The following is an 18,406-nucleotide window of genomic DNA, read 5'->3' as shown; positions in this document are numbered from 1 at the left end:
TTTTGGTCTTTTTCAGACAGGTTCCAGCTGTCCTGGAACTCACTATGTAGACCAGGCTGGCCTTGAACTCACAGAGATCCGCCTGCCTCTGCCTCTGCCTCTTGAGTGCTGGGACCAAAGACGTGCACCACCACACCCGGCTAACATTTATTTTTATGCACATAAGATTAGCACTGCCTTCAACCTCGGCCAGAGAAGTTTCTCTCTACAGTGGTAAACAGTTAAGGCAAAGCGCTCAACCATAAATGGGACATCTCAATCAATCCCCTCTCTCCTAAGGCTCAGGGAACATCATGGAAGAAGGCAGAAAGAATCAATATTCCAACAGGCAGCACTAACGGACTCGGTTACAAACAGCAACAAAAAGATGACATAAAGAGGGAAAGGGAACCTATTGGAGGTGCTTCAGGGAAATGAGGCAGGGAGTTGGGGGTTGATATAATCAAGATACATTATTTACATGTATGAAACTGTCCAAGAATAAAAGATAGTCTATTAAAAATTCTTTAAAAATAAGGTAGAGAATGATTAAGACACCTGATGTCAACCTCTGGCCTCCACACAGCCTCCACAGAAGTACAAATGAACGCACAACACACATTTCATACACCATAATCACACATCTCCCACACAAAAAGGTCTCATGGACTTCAGCTAAGCAAAATTTAAAAACAAAAAACTATTAGCCAAAGGGCATGAATTTGGCTTTAAAAGGCTGTTTTGAAGGGCTGGAGAGATGGCTCAGCAGTTAAGAGCTCTGACTGCTCTTGCAGAGGACTTGGGTTTGCTTCCCAGCACCCACATGGTGGCCACGAACCGTCCTTAACTCCAGTTCCAGGGGAATCTGAAGCCCTCCTGATCCCCGCAGCACTGCTTAACACGGGTACACTCACATACATACAGGCAATATACTCATACACATAAAATAAAAATAAAATTAAAAAAAAAAAAGGCTGTTTTGAGGCCAGGTGTGGTGGCACACACTGCACTGAGGAGATTAAGGTAGGAGGATCAGGAGTATAAGGTTAGTTGGACTACAAGAAACCCTGTCTCCAAAAAAAGGGAGTGGGGGTGGGCTCATCAGGTAAAAGGCACTTGCTATGCAAGCCAGGTGACCTGAGGTCAATCTCCTGAATTCATGTGAAGGTAGAAGGAGAGCACTGACTCCAGGAAACTGCCTTTTGATCTCCCCCATGCATGCTGTGGCACTGCATCCACATATGCACATTGTGGATGTATGCATACACATATAACAAATTTTTTAAGAAAGACTCAGTGTCTTTCTCTTCTGTTAATTTTTTATATTTGAATCCCTGGCCTCAGGTGATCCTCCCACCTGATTCTCCCAAGTGCCTTAGAGGCAAGCATCAATCATAACCGCTAGCCTTTTTAAAAAAGACTTATCTTTTGGGGCTGGAGAGATGGCTCAGCGGTTAAGAGCACTGACTGCTCTTGCAGAGGACCCAGGTTCGATTCCCAGCACCCACATGGCAGCTACAAACCGTCCTTAACTACAGTTCCAAGGGAATCCGATGCCCTCTTCTGACTTCCTCGGTACTGCATGACATGGGTGCACTCACATACATGCAGGCAATACACTCATATACATAAAAATAATAAACTATATTTAAATAAAAAGATTTATCTTTAATTATGTTTGAGGGGGTATGTGAACCCAGGTAGGTGCAGGTGCCTGTGGATCCTTTGAAGTCACAGGCAGTTGAGCACCACCTGACACGGGTGCTAGGAACCTAACCCTGGGACCAACTGGAACAGGAGTAAGCGCTCTTAACCACTGAGTCATCGCTCCAGCTCCCAACCACTAGCTTTTCATAAACGGTTAATAATACATATCTGATCCATGAATTTCAGGCTTAGGTGTGGCATGTAAGATTCATTAAAACAAAGTACATCCAGTCAGGATCCAATTTAACTAGCATTCTGATCAAACAGCAACATGTATGGTGCAAAGGACAAAAGACAATAGGTGGAGAGTGAGGTAAAGTAAAACAAACCAAGCAAAGATACAAAAGTGTACGTAGAAATAGCTGCTGGGGAATAAACGGGCAGCCTAGTAGAGCTAGGGACAGTCAGAAAAGCACATTTGGTATCAGAAAAGATACATGTAAATAAAATTTAGATTTTATGGATAGCAGGGAGCCACTGTGGTATACTTTTCCTTCCTTAAGAGGAGGGTCAAACCAATAACTCAGACTTTTTCAAAGTGTGTTAAGCATGTTTACAAAGCAAGGTTTTGTTTTGTTTTGTTTTGTTTCCGTCTTTTTGAGACAGGGTCTCCCTGTCATGTTTACAAAGCAAGGCTTTTTGTTTTTTTTTTTTCCCCATCTTGAGACAGGGTCTCCCTGTAGGCCCAGCTGTCCTGGAACTCACTATGTAGACTAAGCTGGCCTTGAATTCACAGAGATCTGCCTGCCTCTGCCTCCTGAGTGCTGGGCTCAAAGGCATGCACCACCATGCTTGACAACAAAGTAAGTTTTAATGAAGGCCTGAAATTAATTCTACAATACAGTCTCACAAATTAGGTATTTTACTTAGACATATTACCAATCTCATTATAGTGTGTCCTGAGAGTTTCTCCAATACTGTCATTGGAATTAGGATTATAGTTGATAGTACATGCAGAAATCTACCAGGACCTTCAAGTTTTGCCAAATTTTGGTGTCTTGATCTTTGTTACACAGATTATTATTTACAATCACTTTCTCTGAGCGTTGCAGATTTTTTTTGGTCTTTTTCAGACAGGGTCTCCCTGTAGCCCCAGCTGTCCTGCAACTCACTATGTAGACCAGGCTGGTCTTGAACTCAGAGATCCGCCTGCCTCTGCCTCCCAAGTGCTGGGATTAAAGGTGTGCGCCACCAAGCCTGGCCCAGCAGTTTTAAAAATTAATTTATTATTGTGTGTGATATGTGTGGGGGGGCATTCAGGTGCCGTGTGTGTGTGTAACCCAGAAGACAACTTTGTGGAGTCAGTTCTCTCTTTCCATCTTTGCAGGTGCCAGTGCGTGTGTGCGCACGCTCCTGTGGCAAATGCTTTCACTCACTGAGCCACCTAGCCATGCCCCTTCTCTGCCTTTTTAAAATCCACTAAATTCAGCAGTTAATCTTTACACTCCTAAACTGTCACCACTTTGTACTGCTTTCAGTAGGTATCTTTAATTTAGTAGCTTTTAATCTTCAAAGTTTAGAGCAAATACCTCACTAGTAAACATATGAAGTCATCTCACTCTGAAATATCTAAATTAACCCTCAATTCTTTTTAGAGGATTGTTTAGAAATAAACCTTTTAAAGTATCTAGTTAATGTTTCAAACTTTGTATTATTTAAATAAATCTAATAAAACTCATTACAACAAATTAAATAATGCATTTTTATTGGGAAAGAGAAGGGAGATAAGTGTCTTTCGTTTGTTTTTAAAGACAGTTTGTAAACCAGTTTGGCCTAGAATACATGGTCCCATTTCCTCAGGAGATTACAAGTGTGCATCCCTCCTGCCCAGCTCCACTTACAGTTCTTTAAAATATATGTTAAGCCAGTATATTACCAAAAAAAAAATCTGAACCTGATTGCTGGGGGTGGTGGCACATGACTTTAATCATGGCACTGGGGAGGCAGAGGCAGAGGCAGGTGGATCTCTGTGACAGAGGCCAGCTGGGGCTACAGGGAGACCCTGTCTCAAGAAAAAAGAAAAAAAAAAAGCTGAAACTGAACTAATTAAGGTAAGTAGCACTCCACCTTGATTGAAACTGATTGGGGGGAGGTGATAATACAAATCTCCTCAAATATGTCCTCTCTTGAAGCCAATGCACCTTCTCTTCCCTTTGTAATTATAGTAAAAATAAGTGCTACTTCAAGCTTGGCATCAGATTATCAATATATACTTCTGAGATTTCAGCCAAGTATTTTCAGTTCATTTTAGGGCTTATTCCAAAGACTGCAGACCAGTTCTTAACTTGAAACTGAAGAGAACTACAGAGGTTCCAAAAACCTTAAATGGTGTGCAAACTTGTTACATGCATTTTCGAGGGAGGAGGAGGGGACCACGGCTGTCTTCAGTCTCAAAGAAATCTATGATTTAAAAAAAAAAGAAAAAAAAAAGTCGTTAAGCCGGGCGTAGTGCCGTAGGCCTTTAATCCCTGCACTAGGGAGGCAGAGGCAGGCGGATCTCTGTGGGCTCAAGGCCAGCCTGGTCTACATAGTGAGTTCCAGGACAGCTGGGGCTACAGGGAGACCCTGTCTCAAAAGACCAAAAAAAAAAAGTCGTTAAAAATAACTTTATTAGTATTACAGGCAGCTAAAGCGACAAAGGAGGAAAAGGGGTGTATTTGAACTATGCAACTACCGTTAAATGTCTAAATAAAATGCATCTTTTCATCCAGTGACCCAGATCCTTACATTAAGTCTTCCAATCCTTTTGCCTCCTGGTTAAGAATGAAGGAATGGGGTTCAATTCCCCCCACCGCCCAAAACTCAATCTACGCGACCGATCCCGTTCTTAACCTTTCTCTGCAACGGGTCAAGTTCCGCCCCCGCGAAGGGCAGGAGCTCGCGTACCTGGGCGCTGGCTCGATTAAGGTGGTGGTATCCAGGTAGTGGATCTTGTAGAACTCCAGCAAGGCCGGCAAATGGTCAAACTCCTGGTCCCCGATCTTAAAGCGGCGGTTGGGCAGGGAGTTGATGATGTAGTGGGAGACACGCGAGTTCTCGGACACCGACAGCACATAGTCCCCAGGGCAGGTAGAGGAGTCCCGGACTAGGAACATGCCGTGGCGCTGGCCCTGGAGCCGGGTCTGCGCCTCCTGGCGAGACACTGGCCCCATGTACCAGGCAGAGCGGTCTGAAGAATCAAACCTGGCGGAGGACATGGTGCTGGGCCCGGGTTGGGCGGCGGCTGCTGCTGCTCTCGCCTCTCTGGAAACCTTTACCACTTGACGGCTTTGGGGCCGTGGAAGGGCCTCTCGGCACACCGCGAGGAACGCTTACAGGGCTGGGCCGAGACCTTCCTCTCGGGTCCGGGCCCGCAGCATCCTCCGCCACCGCCCGCCCGCCTGCACCCTGGCCGCCTCACGGAGACCGCCGGCCCGGGGAATACAGAGCAAAGCCCAGGGGTCGAAGTGGGCGAAGCGTAGCGGGAGAGGAGGCCGCCTCGGGATTCTCAGCTGCCCGGCGTATCGGGGGTGGCTCCGGTGACTCCCGGGCCTGGAACCCGCCGGCTCTGCAGCCCCACTGACCTGCACCCACCCCCGCCGTCACACGAAGCACCCTACTCCAACGAGCGCCGCGCCTCCACCGCGGTTTTACCCACCCCGTTCCAAATAGCCACAGTAACAAAATGGCGGACGCGGGAGAAGCAGCCGGGCACCTCCCCCTTAGTCCAGCGCACTCTATCCGCGCACGCGCGGGGCCCGGGTGCGACGCCACTGCCAGGACCCGCCCTCTGACGTCTCTCGGCGTAGCCAATCAGAAGTGTGTTTGTGAAGGTCCGGGCGTGAGCCGTTCCCGTAGGCTCCCGCGTTCCGGGAGGACACAGCGGAGGCGGTGGTGGCGGGCACTCCCTTCCTGGGCCGCTTAGCGCCAGCGGGGGCGCTGCGGCTGCCGGGTCTCCCCGACCTGGCAGGAAAACAGCTGGCGCCCAGAGGGAGCAGTGTTTCCGAAAACCTGCTTCTTGAAACAAAGCGTAACGTGTCGACTGAGTCTCTAGCCGAGGAGGCGTGGCCCTTCGGGGACCAAGAGGCTGCATTGAATCTGGTGGCTCGGGAAAGGGATGGGAGGTGAGGCGACCCACCAAATCGGTTACTGAATGACGTCTGCCCTGTGTGACTGGCATACGTGGAGTAGTGCTGAAGAGTAAGCGGTCTAAGACTGCAACCTGGTGATGACCTCGCCATCTCGAGCTCTGAATTGCAGCAAGTGAAAAGCAACGCTTCTTGGGTGGACACTGAAGGTTTCGCCTGCTCCACACTCTGCCTGCTTCTCCGAATTCATTTCCTGCCGTTCCCGTTGTTTAGCTCCAGCGGTGCCTTCCTAATATGTTTACTCTCTTTATTCCCATTAGAATGTAAATTTTAATATAACAGGGATACCTTCTTGTTCACCTTTGTTAGTCTGCCTTACACAATGTCTAGTCCTGAATGGATGCTCAAGTATTTATTGGATGAAGGGCTGTTGTAAAAAATTATCAGGACACTGATGGCTGATTATTGGTCATAGCATCTCTTAATTGTATGAACAGGAAAGCATGTCCTAAACCAGGTGGTAGCATGCACATGTTGTACTCACAGAACTCAGGAGGCGGAGATCAGGAGTTTGAGGCCAGCCTTGGCTACATAAGACCCTGTCTCCCCCCCCACCCCAAAAAAAGCATGTCCTGAAAGTGAAAAGACAGGAGAAACAAACCTACTTTTAACACTTTAGCAGTTGTATTAGTCAGGGTTCTCCAAAGAAACAGAACCAGTAGAATGAATATGTGTAGAGATTTATCAGTTTAGCTCACAGGATAGAGTCCGAGTAGTCCAACAATAGCTGCACCACATTGGAGAGGCTGAGAATCTGTAGTCGCTCAGTCCACAAGTCTGGATGTCTCAGTAGTCCCAATCCAGTGCTGAAGGTCTGACAAATCCCAAAATATCAGCTAGTCTTCAGTCTACAGCAGCAAGACGAACTCACCAGCGAGAGAGAAGGCAAGCTGCATGTGCTGCTGCCTTGGTCTTTTATACCGGCTGCCATCAGAAGGTAACGCCCACATTTAGGGTATGTCTTCCGACTTTAGTTGATCCAATCAAGAAGATCTTTTTCATTTCAGTTAATCTCAGATCCAATCAAGTTGACACCCAGGATTAGCCATCACAGCAGTGAAATTTCATTTTGGCCATTTGTATACCCCATGTTCAGCAAATCATAGATTGTAGGGTGATAGATGATATCCATCCCAGTGGTAAGCAAAAGAGAAAATGTCAGTCTAATGCCATTTTGTGACTCGGCATAAGCATGTTTTCACCTTCCCAAGGATTTTCATGGGACTAGGAAGATGGCTCAGAGTAAACCCTTACCAGCTGTGCTGGATAGCTTTAGTGTCAATTTGACACACCTGGGTTGAGGGAGCCTCAATTGGGGGATTGCCTCTATTGGACTGGCCTGTGGCCATGTCTGAGGGGCATCTTCTTGATGAGTGATGTGGGAGGGCCCAGCCCACTGTGGGTGGTGCCACCCCTGGGCAGGTGGGCCTGAGTTGCATAAGAAAGCAGGCTGAGCGGGGGCCAGGGGAGGAAGCCAGTAAGCAGCATTCTTCCATGGCCTGTGCTCTGCTTCCAGGTTCCTGCCCTGAGTTCCTACCTTGGCCTCCCTGATGAACTGTGACCTGGAAGATGTAAGCGGAATAAACCCTTTCCTCCCCAAGTTGGTAGTGGTCAGAGTGTTTTGCCACAGCAATGAAGAAACAAACCAGGACACCAGCCAAGACTGACACAGAGTGGAAGGAGAAAGTGAAAATAGGAAAGTTGTCCTCTTACCTCCACATGCATGGGGTGGCACACACCACATGCCTGGACACTCACACAGCATACAAACACAATAATGGAAAATAAAAGGATGTTTCTATGTTGTTTTAGTCTCAGGTGAAATTGCATAGAGCAGAATTTGAAATTGAGTTCAGATTATGGCTTAGTCAGTTGACTAGATGGGCTGATCATTCTGGGTCTCATCCTGGAACTAATAGCACTTAGCTCCTAGGTAGAAGTAAATGTACTAGCCAGCTCAGGAGGCAGAGGCAGGTGGATCACTGTGAGATCATGGCCAACCTGATCTCCATGGTGAGCTCCAGAATATCTTGGGCTACAGGGAGATCCTGTCTCAAAACAAATCAAAAGTATCAGGTATAGGTGGTGCATGCCTATAATCCCAGCTCTCTAGAAGCAGAGGCAGGAGGATTGCCACAGGTCCAAATTTGAGGCCAGTCTGGTCTACATACTGATTTCCAGGTCAGACAGGGATACATAACAATCCCTTATCTCAAAAAGAAAAAAAAAAAAAACAAGCTGGGAGAGGTGGTGCACACCTTTTAATTTCAATACTTGGGGGTCAGAAGCAGGTGGGTCTCAGTGAGTTTGAGGGCAGCCTGGTCTACACAGTGAATTCCAGGCCAGTCACCTGGCTACATAGTGAGACCCTGTCTCAAAAACCATACAGCAACAAAACCAAAACAGCATAGGTTTATAATCTCAGCTACTCCAGAGGTTGAACAGGAGGATGAAGAGTTCAAAGCTAACCTAGGAAATTTAGCGAGATGCTATCTCAAAAGGTAAAGGGCTGACGAGATGGCTTGGGGTAAAAGTGCTTGCTGTACAAGCCTGGTGACCTGAGTTCAATCCCTGGAACCTACATAAAGGTAGGAGAGAACCAACTCCACAAAGTTGTCCTCTGACCTCCACGTGTTCTTTTGTATGAGTACCCACACACATATATCATGTGCATGTACATGCACACACACCACAATAATATTTAAAAAGAAGTGGAAAGAGGGCTATGGATGTAGCTCAGTGATAGAGTGCTTGTGCAACATACACAGGGCCCTAGATTCAAGAACTGTGGTATACATAAAGTGCTTGGACTAGTGCCTGGTACATAAAAGCATAATGTTTTTTTTTTTCCTGTATACTCAAAGCTGGCTTTAAATCCTTTATCCATACGAAGTGTGCTACCAGGCCTATTTGAAATTTCATTGTGTGTGTGTGTGTGACTGAAGATGGAACCAGAGTCTTACACATAGTAGGAAAGTGCTGTACCACTGTGTTACATCTCCAGCCCTAAGAGTTTTCCATTATTAGGATTCATCCTCTCCATAGTCTAAAAGTGTGAGAGTGAAGAAAAAATTTCTACTTTATTTTCTAGCTGATTTTCACTGCTAGATTTATCATTTTATTACCACCCCCTCCTTGCCTAGCCCTGAGCTGTCTTCTCCCTTGATTTGACTAAATCTAGTCACAGGAAGAGCAAGTATAGTCATCCTCAACTACATGGCAAGTTCAAAGCCAGCCTGGACTCCTGAGACAGCAAAACCCAAACCAAACAAACAAGGTACTTGAAAGTTATCAGTGATTTCCATGGAAGTTATTCTTTTTTTAATTTATCTTTATAATTTTATTATTTTTATTTTATGTGTATGCATGTATTGCCTGCATGTAGGTAAGTGCACCTGTGTCATGCGATGCCCTTGGAGGACAGAAGAGGCTGTTGGATCCCCTGGACTGGAGCTATGGACAGTTGTTAGCTGCCATGTGGGTGCTGGGATTTGAACCCAGGACTTCTGCAAGAACAACCAGTGTTCTTAACTGCTGAGCCATCTCTCCAGCCCTGGAAGCTATTCTTTTTAAAAAAAAATTTATTGCATTTTACTTATTTTGTGTGCATCTGTGTGGTCTGTGTATGTGTGCCTACCATGGTACGCATGGTATGCATATAAGTCAGCAGACAACTTGCAGGAGTTGCTTCTCTCTTTCCACCATGTGGGTCACAGAAATTGAAATTAGGTTGTCAGGCCTGGCAGCAGAAATAGTTATCCACTGAACTATCTCAGCAGCCCCCATGGAAACTGATTTTTTAATTTTTTCTTGAGACAGGGTCTCCCTGTAGCCCCAGATGACCTGTAACTCACTATGTAGACCAGGCTGGCCTTGAACTCACAGAGATTCGCCTGCCTCTGCTTCCCAAGTGCTGGGATTAAAGGTGTGTGCCACCATGCCTGGCCTTGGAAACTATTCTTAATCTACCTGCTCATAAGTGTTTAGAAAATCTTTTTGTATGCACACTGGCAGAAATGTGCATGTGTGGGTGTGGATGTGGGTATGGGTGTGCACATACATGAAGGCCAAAGGACAACTCTGGTGTTGGTCCTCAGTCACTACCCACATTGGTTTTTTTTTTTTTTTTTTAATGTGTACGAGTGTTATGCCTACATGTAGGTAAGTGCATCCGTGTTGTGCAATACCAGCAGAGGACAGAAGAGGCTGTCATATCCCTTGGAACTGGAGTTATGGACAGTTGTTAGCTGCCATGGGGGTGCTGGGATTTGAACCTCGGTCTTCTGCAAGAACAGTCAGTGTTCTTAACTACTGAGCTGTCTCTCCAGCCCCTACCTACATTGTTTTTGAGATAGTTTCTCATTGGCCTGAAACTCACCAAGCAGGCTAGGCTGAGTGAGCCATAGGGATCTACCTGTCTCTGCCTCCATGGGCTGAGATCACAAACACATAGTCACACTCGGCTCTTTTAATGTGGATTCTGAAGATTGGATTCATGTCCTCATGTTTGCAAGGCAAACACTTTACCTGCCAGCCACTGGTTTGTTTTTCTAATAATACTTTTTATTTTTTTGAAAATTTTACACATATATTCAATGTATTTTGAGTATATCCAACCTCTACTCTTCCCCCCCACACCCCCTGAAAACCTGAAAACATCCATCACAACCTCCTCCCAACCTCCTGTCTTTTCTTTTTTTTAGCCCACTGAGTCCAGTTACTTGTGCCCATATGCACATAAGTGTGGGGCCATCTACTGGAGCATTAGCAACCTACCAACTGGCCACCCCCCCCAAATGATGCCCCCACAGTAGCCACCAGCTACCAATAGCTCCTCAGATAGGGGTGGAGCCTTGTGAGGCTTTCCCCCATCCATGCTAGAATTTTGACTGGCTTCATCTTATGTAAGTCTTATGCAGATAACCACAGCTGATATGTGTTCATGAACCCAATAGCCATGCCATGGCTAGAAGACAGCATTTCATAACACTCCTTCCCATCTTCCAGCTCTTACATTCTTTTTATCTACCATTTTTAAAAAATATTTTATTATTTTTATGTATATGTATGTATTACCTGCATATAGGTAAATGCGCCCATGTTGTGCAATGCCTGCGGAGGACAGAAGAGGCTGTTGGATCCCCTGGAACTGGAGTTACGGACAGTTGTTAGCTGCCATGTGAGTGCTGGGATTCGAACCCGGGTCTTCTGCAAGAACAACAGTGTTCTTAACCACTGAGTCATCTCTCTAAGCCCTTATTTACTATTTTTATTTTATGTGTATAAGTGTATTGCTTTTATGTATGTAGATGCACCTGTGTCATGCAATGTCTGCGGAGGTCAGAAGAGGAGATCAAATCCCCTGGAGCTGAAGTTAGGGACAGTTGTTAGCTGCTATGTGGGTACTGGAAATCAAACCCAGGTCACCTGCAAGAGCAGCCAGTGCTCTTAACCACTGAGCCATCTCTCCAGCCTCTGCATTTTTTTTAAGGTTTTTAAAAAATCTTTTTGTGATAGGGTCTCCCTGTGGCCCCAGCTGGCCTGGAACTCCATATGTAGACTAGGCTGCCCTCCATCTCACAGAGATCCACCAGCCTCTGCCTCTCAAGCACTGAGATTAAAGGCGTGTACCACCATGCTCAGCCCTTACATGCTCCCTCTTCCTTGATGTTTCCTGAGCTTTGGGGGCTGGGTTTGCTATAGATACCCCATTTAGAGCTGAGCACTTACAATCACTCTCAGCACTTTGAGCAGTTATGGGTCCCTGCATTAATGGTTGCCCACTGCAAACAGAAGCTTCTCTGGTCAGGGTTGCCAGCTGCACAAATCTATATGTGGAAACATAAATATGTGTATGTGTCTATGTGAGTATATGCCACATGTATGCTGGTCCCATGGAGGCCAGAAGCAGGCATCAGATCCCTGGAGCTGGAGTTACAGGCAATTGTGAGCCAGTACAGGTGCTGGGAACTGAACTCAGTTTCGCTGGAAGAGCAATAAGTGCTCCTAACTACTGACTCATCTTTCTAGCCCTGATGGTTAATTTAATTTTTAAAATTATTTTTATGTTATGTGTATGAGTGTTATGCCTGCATGTAGGTAAGTGCACCCATGCCTGTGGAGGACAGGAGAGGCCATCAGATCCCCTGGAACTGGAGTTATAGACAGTTGTTAGCTGCCATGTGGGTGCTGGGATTCGAACCCAGGTCTTCTGTAAGAACAGTCAATGTTCTTAACCACTGAGCCATCTCTCCAGCCCCACTGATGGTTTAATTTTAAATGTCAACTTCCCACAGCTTAGAATTACCTGGGAAGAAAGTTTCAATGGAGTAACTGTCTTTAACAGGTTGGTCTGTTGGTGTGTCTGTGGGGAAATGTCTTGATTAGTTAATGTAGGAAAACCCAGCCCATTGTGGCCAGTACCATTCCCTAGGCAGGGGGCCCTGAGCTAGTATAGGACATGAAAAATCTAGATGCAAGCAAGCAAGGATGCATATATTCTCTCCTTGCTTTTGTCTGTGAATGTGATGTGACTAGCTGCTTGATTTCCTGGCTTGACTTCCCTAAATTTTAAGCCACATGAACCTTTCTTCCCCTATGTTATTTGTTGGGATATTTTATCCCAGCAACAGAAATGAAACTAGAACATTATCCTTGATTGTTTATCCTTGAATGTTATTGAAGTAAAAAGGGCCACTGTTATTAATTGCTAGTGTGAATATTTACATAGCTGTAATATCAAGCAGCTGTGGCTCCTCTCCTAGTTAATATCCCACTCAGAATAATATAGAGTTTACAGGGGTCTCCCTATAGCCCCAGCTGTCCTGGAACTCACTATGTAGACCGGCTGGCCTTGAACTCAGAGATCCACCTGCCTCTGCCTCCTGAGTGTTGGGATTAAAGGTGTGTGCCACCATGCCCGGCAAAGTTGCTTTTTTATTTAATCACAGCAACAGAAATAAAACTAAGCATCAAGTAACCATAATTCCTCCAAAAAATATCAACCCTACAGTAATGGCATCTAATGAAAGTGAAGTAGATTAAATCCCAGACAAAGAGTTTAAAATAATGATTATATTCAAAGACATAAACAGCTGAACAAAATAAGGAAAGGGATGGATAATATGAAAGAGGAGGAATTCAACAAACAGAAATATTGAAGAAAATTGTATCTTGGTCTTTTGGTTAAGATAGAATGTAGAAATACTGAACAAGTATAAAACCCATCTGAAATGTTATAAATAAAAAACACAGTAAGTCAAATAAAAACTCTGGAAAGTCTCAGAAATAGAATGGATCAAGGTAAGCCTGGAGAGATGGCTTAGCACTTAAGAACACTGACTGCTCTTGCAGTAGACCCAGGTTTGATTCCCAGCACCCACATGGCAGCTAACATCTGTCCCTAACTCCAATTCCAGGGGATTTGACGCCCTCTTCTGACCTCTGTGGACACTGCATGGCACAGGTGCACTTATATACACACAGGCAATACTCATTATACATGAAATAAAACTAATAAATAAAAAAATATTTAGAATGCATCAAGGAAAGGACAGAGTATATGAGTTTGCATAATTAAAAAAATCAAAAAATAGATGGGTGTGGTGGTTACATGCCTTTAATCCTAGCACTTGGGAGGCAGAGGCAGGCAGATCTTTGTGAGTTCGAGGCCAGCCTGGTCTACATAGCGAGTTCCAGGACAGCTGGGGCTACAGGAAAACCCTGTCTCAAAAAGACAAAAAAAAAAAAAAAAGTAAATCTTTAAGACTAACAGGAAGGGGACTGGAGAGATGGCTCAGCAGTTAAGTGCATTGGCTACTCTTGCAGAGGACATGGGTTTGATATCCAGCACCCACCCAGCAGCTAATAACCATCCATAACTCCAGTTCCAGTGGCTCTGATGCCTTCTTCTGACCTCCTTGGGCATTGCACAACATGGGTGCACTGACATACGTGCAGCCAATACACTCATACACATAAAAATGACTGGTTCTTTTTTTAACTAACAAAAAGGGTTAAAGGGGGTGGGACATAGGAGGGCATGATATAGGGGGATATGGGGAAGGAAACTGACACTAAAGACCTTTGAAAAAGCCATATGGAGGAGCTGGAGAGATGACTCAGCAGTTAAGAACACTGGCTGCTTTTGCAGAAGACCCAGGTTCTAATCCAAGCACCCACATAGCAGCTAACAACCATCCCTAACTCCAGTTCCAGAGGATCTGATGTCCTCTTATGACCTCCACAGGCATTGCATGACACAGGTGCACCTACCTACATGCAGACAATATATTCATACATATAAAAAATAAGAATAAAAAATACTTTCAAAAAGTCATATGGAGGGGCTGTAGAGATGGCTTACCGGTTTAAAGCACTGACTGCTCTTGCAGAGGACCCAGGTTCAATTCCCAGTACCCACATGGCAGCTATGAACCATCCTTAACTCCAGTTCCAGGGGAATCCGAAGCCTTCTTCTGACCTCCGTGGCATTGCATAACATGGATGCACTCACATACATGCAGGCAATACACTCATACACATAGAATAAAAATTTTTTTAAAAAGTCATATGGAAACCTCTACTGCAGAAGCTTCTAAAATATGTACATATGCATATATAATAAAAGAGATTTAAATGGGGGTACCATATAACAGGGGGACATTGTCTAGATGACTAGATACCATAGGTTATCTAAAAAGCCCAGTGCCAGTGCCAGGTATGGGTTATCTTTTTTTGGAGCTAGTAGTCAGTGTGTGTGTGTGTGGGGGGGTCCCCATAGCACTCCTCCAAATAAATTATTTAAGACTATTAGAGTATTACCATTGATCTTGGTTACCCTCCAGAACTTGATCTTAAGACCCCATTGCTGAAGACACTGTATGCCTTACCTGAGTCACAGGATATAGGGAAATCAAGCTGGAAGTTTCATCTCTACTGACTAATTTTCATAGTACTAGAATGCTCTGTGAACACTACTGGGGGAGAAAAGTCATCAACAGTCTTACTCAGATGTGAACCCTTCAAGCTACAATAACAACTGGCTAGGCAAGATATGCCCAGTGGTGCAATAGTGGCATGAATGTTTTGGGAGTAACCAACCACTCTCTGATTAGATTTAAAGCCTGATGCACAAGATGAAACCCACTCCTGGTACCATTAACTGAGTCAAAAACTCATGGATGGCTATGTCATAGGCCCTAGGGAAGAACCTAGAATGAGTATTGTGCTAAATGGACATAATATTAAATCAACTCCTAATGATCTATTGTTATACCCATAGATTAGTGTGTCTCCCAACCTTCAGCAAAGAAGCTTCTTTTGTAGTAGACAGCAATTAACACAGAGACCCACAAGTGGTTAACATGCAGAGAATAAGAGATTGTGCAGTGCTTGGCTCTAAAAGGGACATCTATATCACACCCCCCCCCAAAACTTAGGGATCATCTTGGAAGAGGGATTGGTAAGATTGTAAGAGCCAGAGATGGTGGATGACTATAACAAAACAGCGTTCTTTAGACACAACAGAGAAGTTGCACATATGAACTCATAGCAGTTGAGACAGCATGCACAAGGGAAAGATCAAGCCATACAAAATACCAGTATGGAGTGGGGAAGTGGTCATGAAGTCCCTCCCTTAGCTGAGGAGCTATTGGCAACTGATAACTGTTGGGAGAGAGAGAGTCAGTTTTCTTCAGGGATGCAAACCCTAAGAGGCTACTTATACTCCAGTAGATGGTCCCACACCCACGCATATACAGATAGTACTAAATGGACTCAGTATATTAAAAATTTTTTTAAAGGGGCTGGAGAAATGGCTCAGTGATTAAGAGCATTTGTGCTCATGCAGAGGACCTGAGTTCATTTCCCAGCACCCTACATGGTGGCTAACAACTATCTGTAACTCCAGTTACAGAGGGTTCCATTGCCCTCTTCTGGCCTCCACAGGCATTGCATGCACATGGTGAACTTACATATATGCAGGCAAAACACTCAAACACATAAAAATACAAATAAATACATTTTGTCTTTTTGAGACAGGGTCTCCCCATACCGCCAGCTGGCCTGGAACTCACAGAGATCTGCCTGCCTCTGCATCCTGAGTGCTTGGATTAAAGGCCATGCGCCACCATGTCCAGTATAAATACATTTTTTTTTTTTAAAAAAAGAGCAAATGAGCTGGAGAGACAAATCAATGGTTAAGAGCACTGGCTGCTCTTGCAGAGGACCCACATTTGGTTTCTAGTACCCACGTGGCAGCTAACAACTGTTTGTAACTCCAGTTCCAGGGGATCTACCACCCTCTTCTTTTTTTAAATTTTATTTTTATTATTTTATGTGTATGAGTGTATTACCTGCATGTATGTGAGTGCACCCATGTTATGCAATGTCGGGGAGGTCAGAAGAGGGCTTTGGATTCTACCACCCTCTTCTGACCTCTGTGGACATTGGTCCACACATCATGTACTTACATACACAGAAAATAAAAATAAATAAAAAAGAGCACATGAAGTTGAGAGGGAAAAGTGGTGGGGGTTAGGGGAAGAAATGGAGTAACTCCAGTTCCAGGAAATCCAAAGCCCTCTATTGGCCTCCACAGATACTGTGTACATGTGATGCACTTACATACATTCAGGCAAAAAACCTCAGACATATAAAATAAAAAATAAATAAAAATTTAAACACAAACACACATAGACATACACACACACACACACACACACACACACACACATACACACAAAAACAGAAACAAAAAAAAACACTAAGGTGTAGAAAAGCGGTGTTTGGAGCTCAGTTCATGAGGCCAAATGAGACTGTTCATCTAAGAGGTAAAAAAAAAGAGATCAATTTATCAGAGCCCTCAGGACTGGGATGGATTTTTAGTGACTTTGGTGAATCCCTTGGACACGATCTTTATAAAGAGACCAGAATGACTTAGATGAACATGTGAACTGGGTTCCTAAGGTGTTAAAACAAGCAAAAACACATTTTTTAAAAAATATTTTATTTATTAATTTTATGTGTATGAGTGTACTGCCTCCATGTTTGTGAGTGCACCTGTGTTGTGCAATGCCACGGAGGTCAGAAGAGGGCCTCTGATTCCCCTGGAGTTAAGGACAGTTCGTAGTCATCATGTGGGTGCTGGGAATCAAGAGCAGTCGGTGCTCAGTGCTCGGAACCTCTGAGCAATCTCTCCAGGCCAAAAAAACACATTCTTAAAAAGCCAAACCAGGCAGGGCATGGTGGCACACTCCTTTAATCCCACCACTCAGGAGGCAGAGACAGGTGGATCTCTGAGTTCAAAGCCAGCCTGGTCTACACAGTGAATTCTAGGCCAGCTGGGGCTACAGGGAGACCCTGTCTCAAAAAAGACCAAAAAAATAAAAAATAAAAAATAAAAAAAAGACAAAGTAGCCTTTGTGGGTCACCTGGAGGCAACACGGATAGTTTGCATCAGCCAGAGTACCTAGGGAAAATAATTGATAAAAGACCAAATTCAGTGCTGGTAAGCTTTTGGTGACCAGCAGTTCACCACATGAGTAAAGAAAACAGAGGTAAAGGTAATCCCTCTGCTCTTGCAGGAAACCAGCCTGGTGGCATTCACCCTCCAGAACTGTGTGGTACATTTCTGTGGCATAAGCCATTTGTAGTACTCTCTCATGACAGGCAACCCAGGATTCTAATATATCTATGCCTACTGTATTTCCTCATTTCTTTCTGAGGAAGAGATAGGTTTTTTGGGGAAGGTACTGGGGAATTGGGGACTGAACCTAGGGGCCTTGAGGATGCTAGGCACCCATAACAGCTATAGCCCTAGCTCCGTTTTTTTTTTTTTTTTTTTTTTTCTTCTTCTGAGACAGGGTCTTGCTGTAGCTCCAGCTGGCTTGGTACTTGCTATGTAGACCAGGCTAGCCTTGAACTCATAGAGATCCACCTGCCTCTGCCTCCTGAGTGCTGGGACTATTTAAGACAAAGTTTTATGTAGCCCAAGCCTCAAACTCACTACCAAGTTTTGGGATTACAAACCACCACCAGGCCTGGTTCCTTTGTGCATTTTTTATTTTGAGACAGGGTTTCACTAAGTAATACAGGCTGGCCTTGAACTCACTTTAGCCCAGGCTGGACTTGAAGCTGTGAGCCTCCTGAGTAGCTGGCATCATAGACCTACACCACAAAGTCTGTGTGTGTGTGTGTGTGTGTGTGTGCGCACGTGTGTGCGCATGTGTGTATGTGTTGTTTTGAGACAATGTCTCACTATGCAACCCTGGCTGGCCCTTCCTTTGTAGACCAAGCTGGCTTCAAACTCACAGAGATCTGCCTGCTTCTGCCTCTGTACCCAGCTTTTTTTTTTTTTTTTTTTTTGAGACAGGGTCTTGCTGGATTCCTGACTGTTAAGATCACTGGGATTATAGGTGGGTGTCACCAAACCCAGTTGAGATCTTTCTTCTCAGGTGATAGTTTATATTTCCCCTTCACCTCTCAGGTGCTCGTGAAACCTGATTTTCCTAGGTGAAACCTGATTTTTTTTTTCATGCCATGCTGAGGAGACTAACCTTTTTTCTAGCTGCATATTTACTTTGTAGCTCGTA

At 44.7% G+C, this 18,406-nt stretch overlaps 1 protein-coding gene across 2 annotated transcripts in view; it reads right to left on the bottom strand.

Moving 5' to 3' along the window:
- The window catches only part of Crkl (CRK like proto-oncogene, adaptor protein), a 43,711-nt gene extending 38,307 nt beyond the window's left edge, over positions 1–5,404 (bottom strand). The window contains exons 1-2 of one of the 2 annotated variants that reach the window (XM_008842241.3): positions 4,573–5,404; positions 3,375–4,086 (exon numbers count right to left, since the gene is read on the bottom strand). In XM_008842241.3, the coding sequence (XP_008840463.1) occupies positions 4,077–4,086; positions 4,573–4,883 (321 nt within the window). In that variant the 5' untranslated portion in view covers positions 4,884–5,404 and the 3' untranslated portion in view covers positions 3,375–4,076. Of the gene's footprint in view, positions 1–3,374; positions 4,087–4,572 lie in introns of those variants that run through there. The other variant, XM_008842240.2, reaches the window with a different exon arrangement.
- Positions 5,405–18,406: the final 13,002 nt, after the last annotated feature.

Source organism: Nannospalax galili, unplaced genomic scaffold, assembly GCF_000622305.1.
Source record: "Nannospalax galili isolate Female #2095 unplaced genomic scaffold, S.galili_v1.0 scaffold321, whole genome shotgun sequence".
Classification (NCBI taxonomy): Eukaryota; Metazoa; Chordata; class Mammalia; order Rodentia; family Spalacidae; genus Nannospalax; species Nannospalax galili.
The sequence above is the reverse complement of the archived record's forward strand: the minus strand, read 5'-3'. Positions and strand labels throughout refer to the sequence as shown.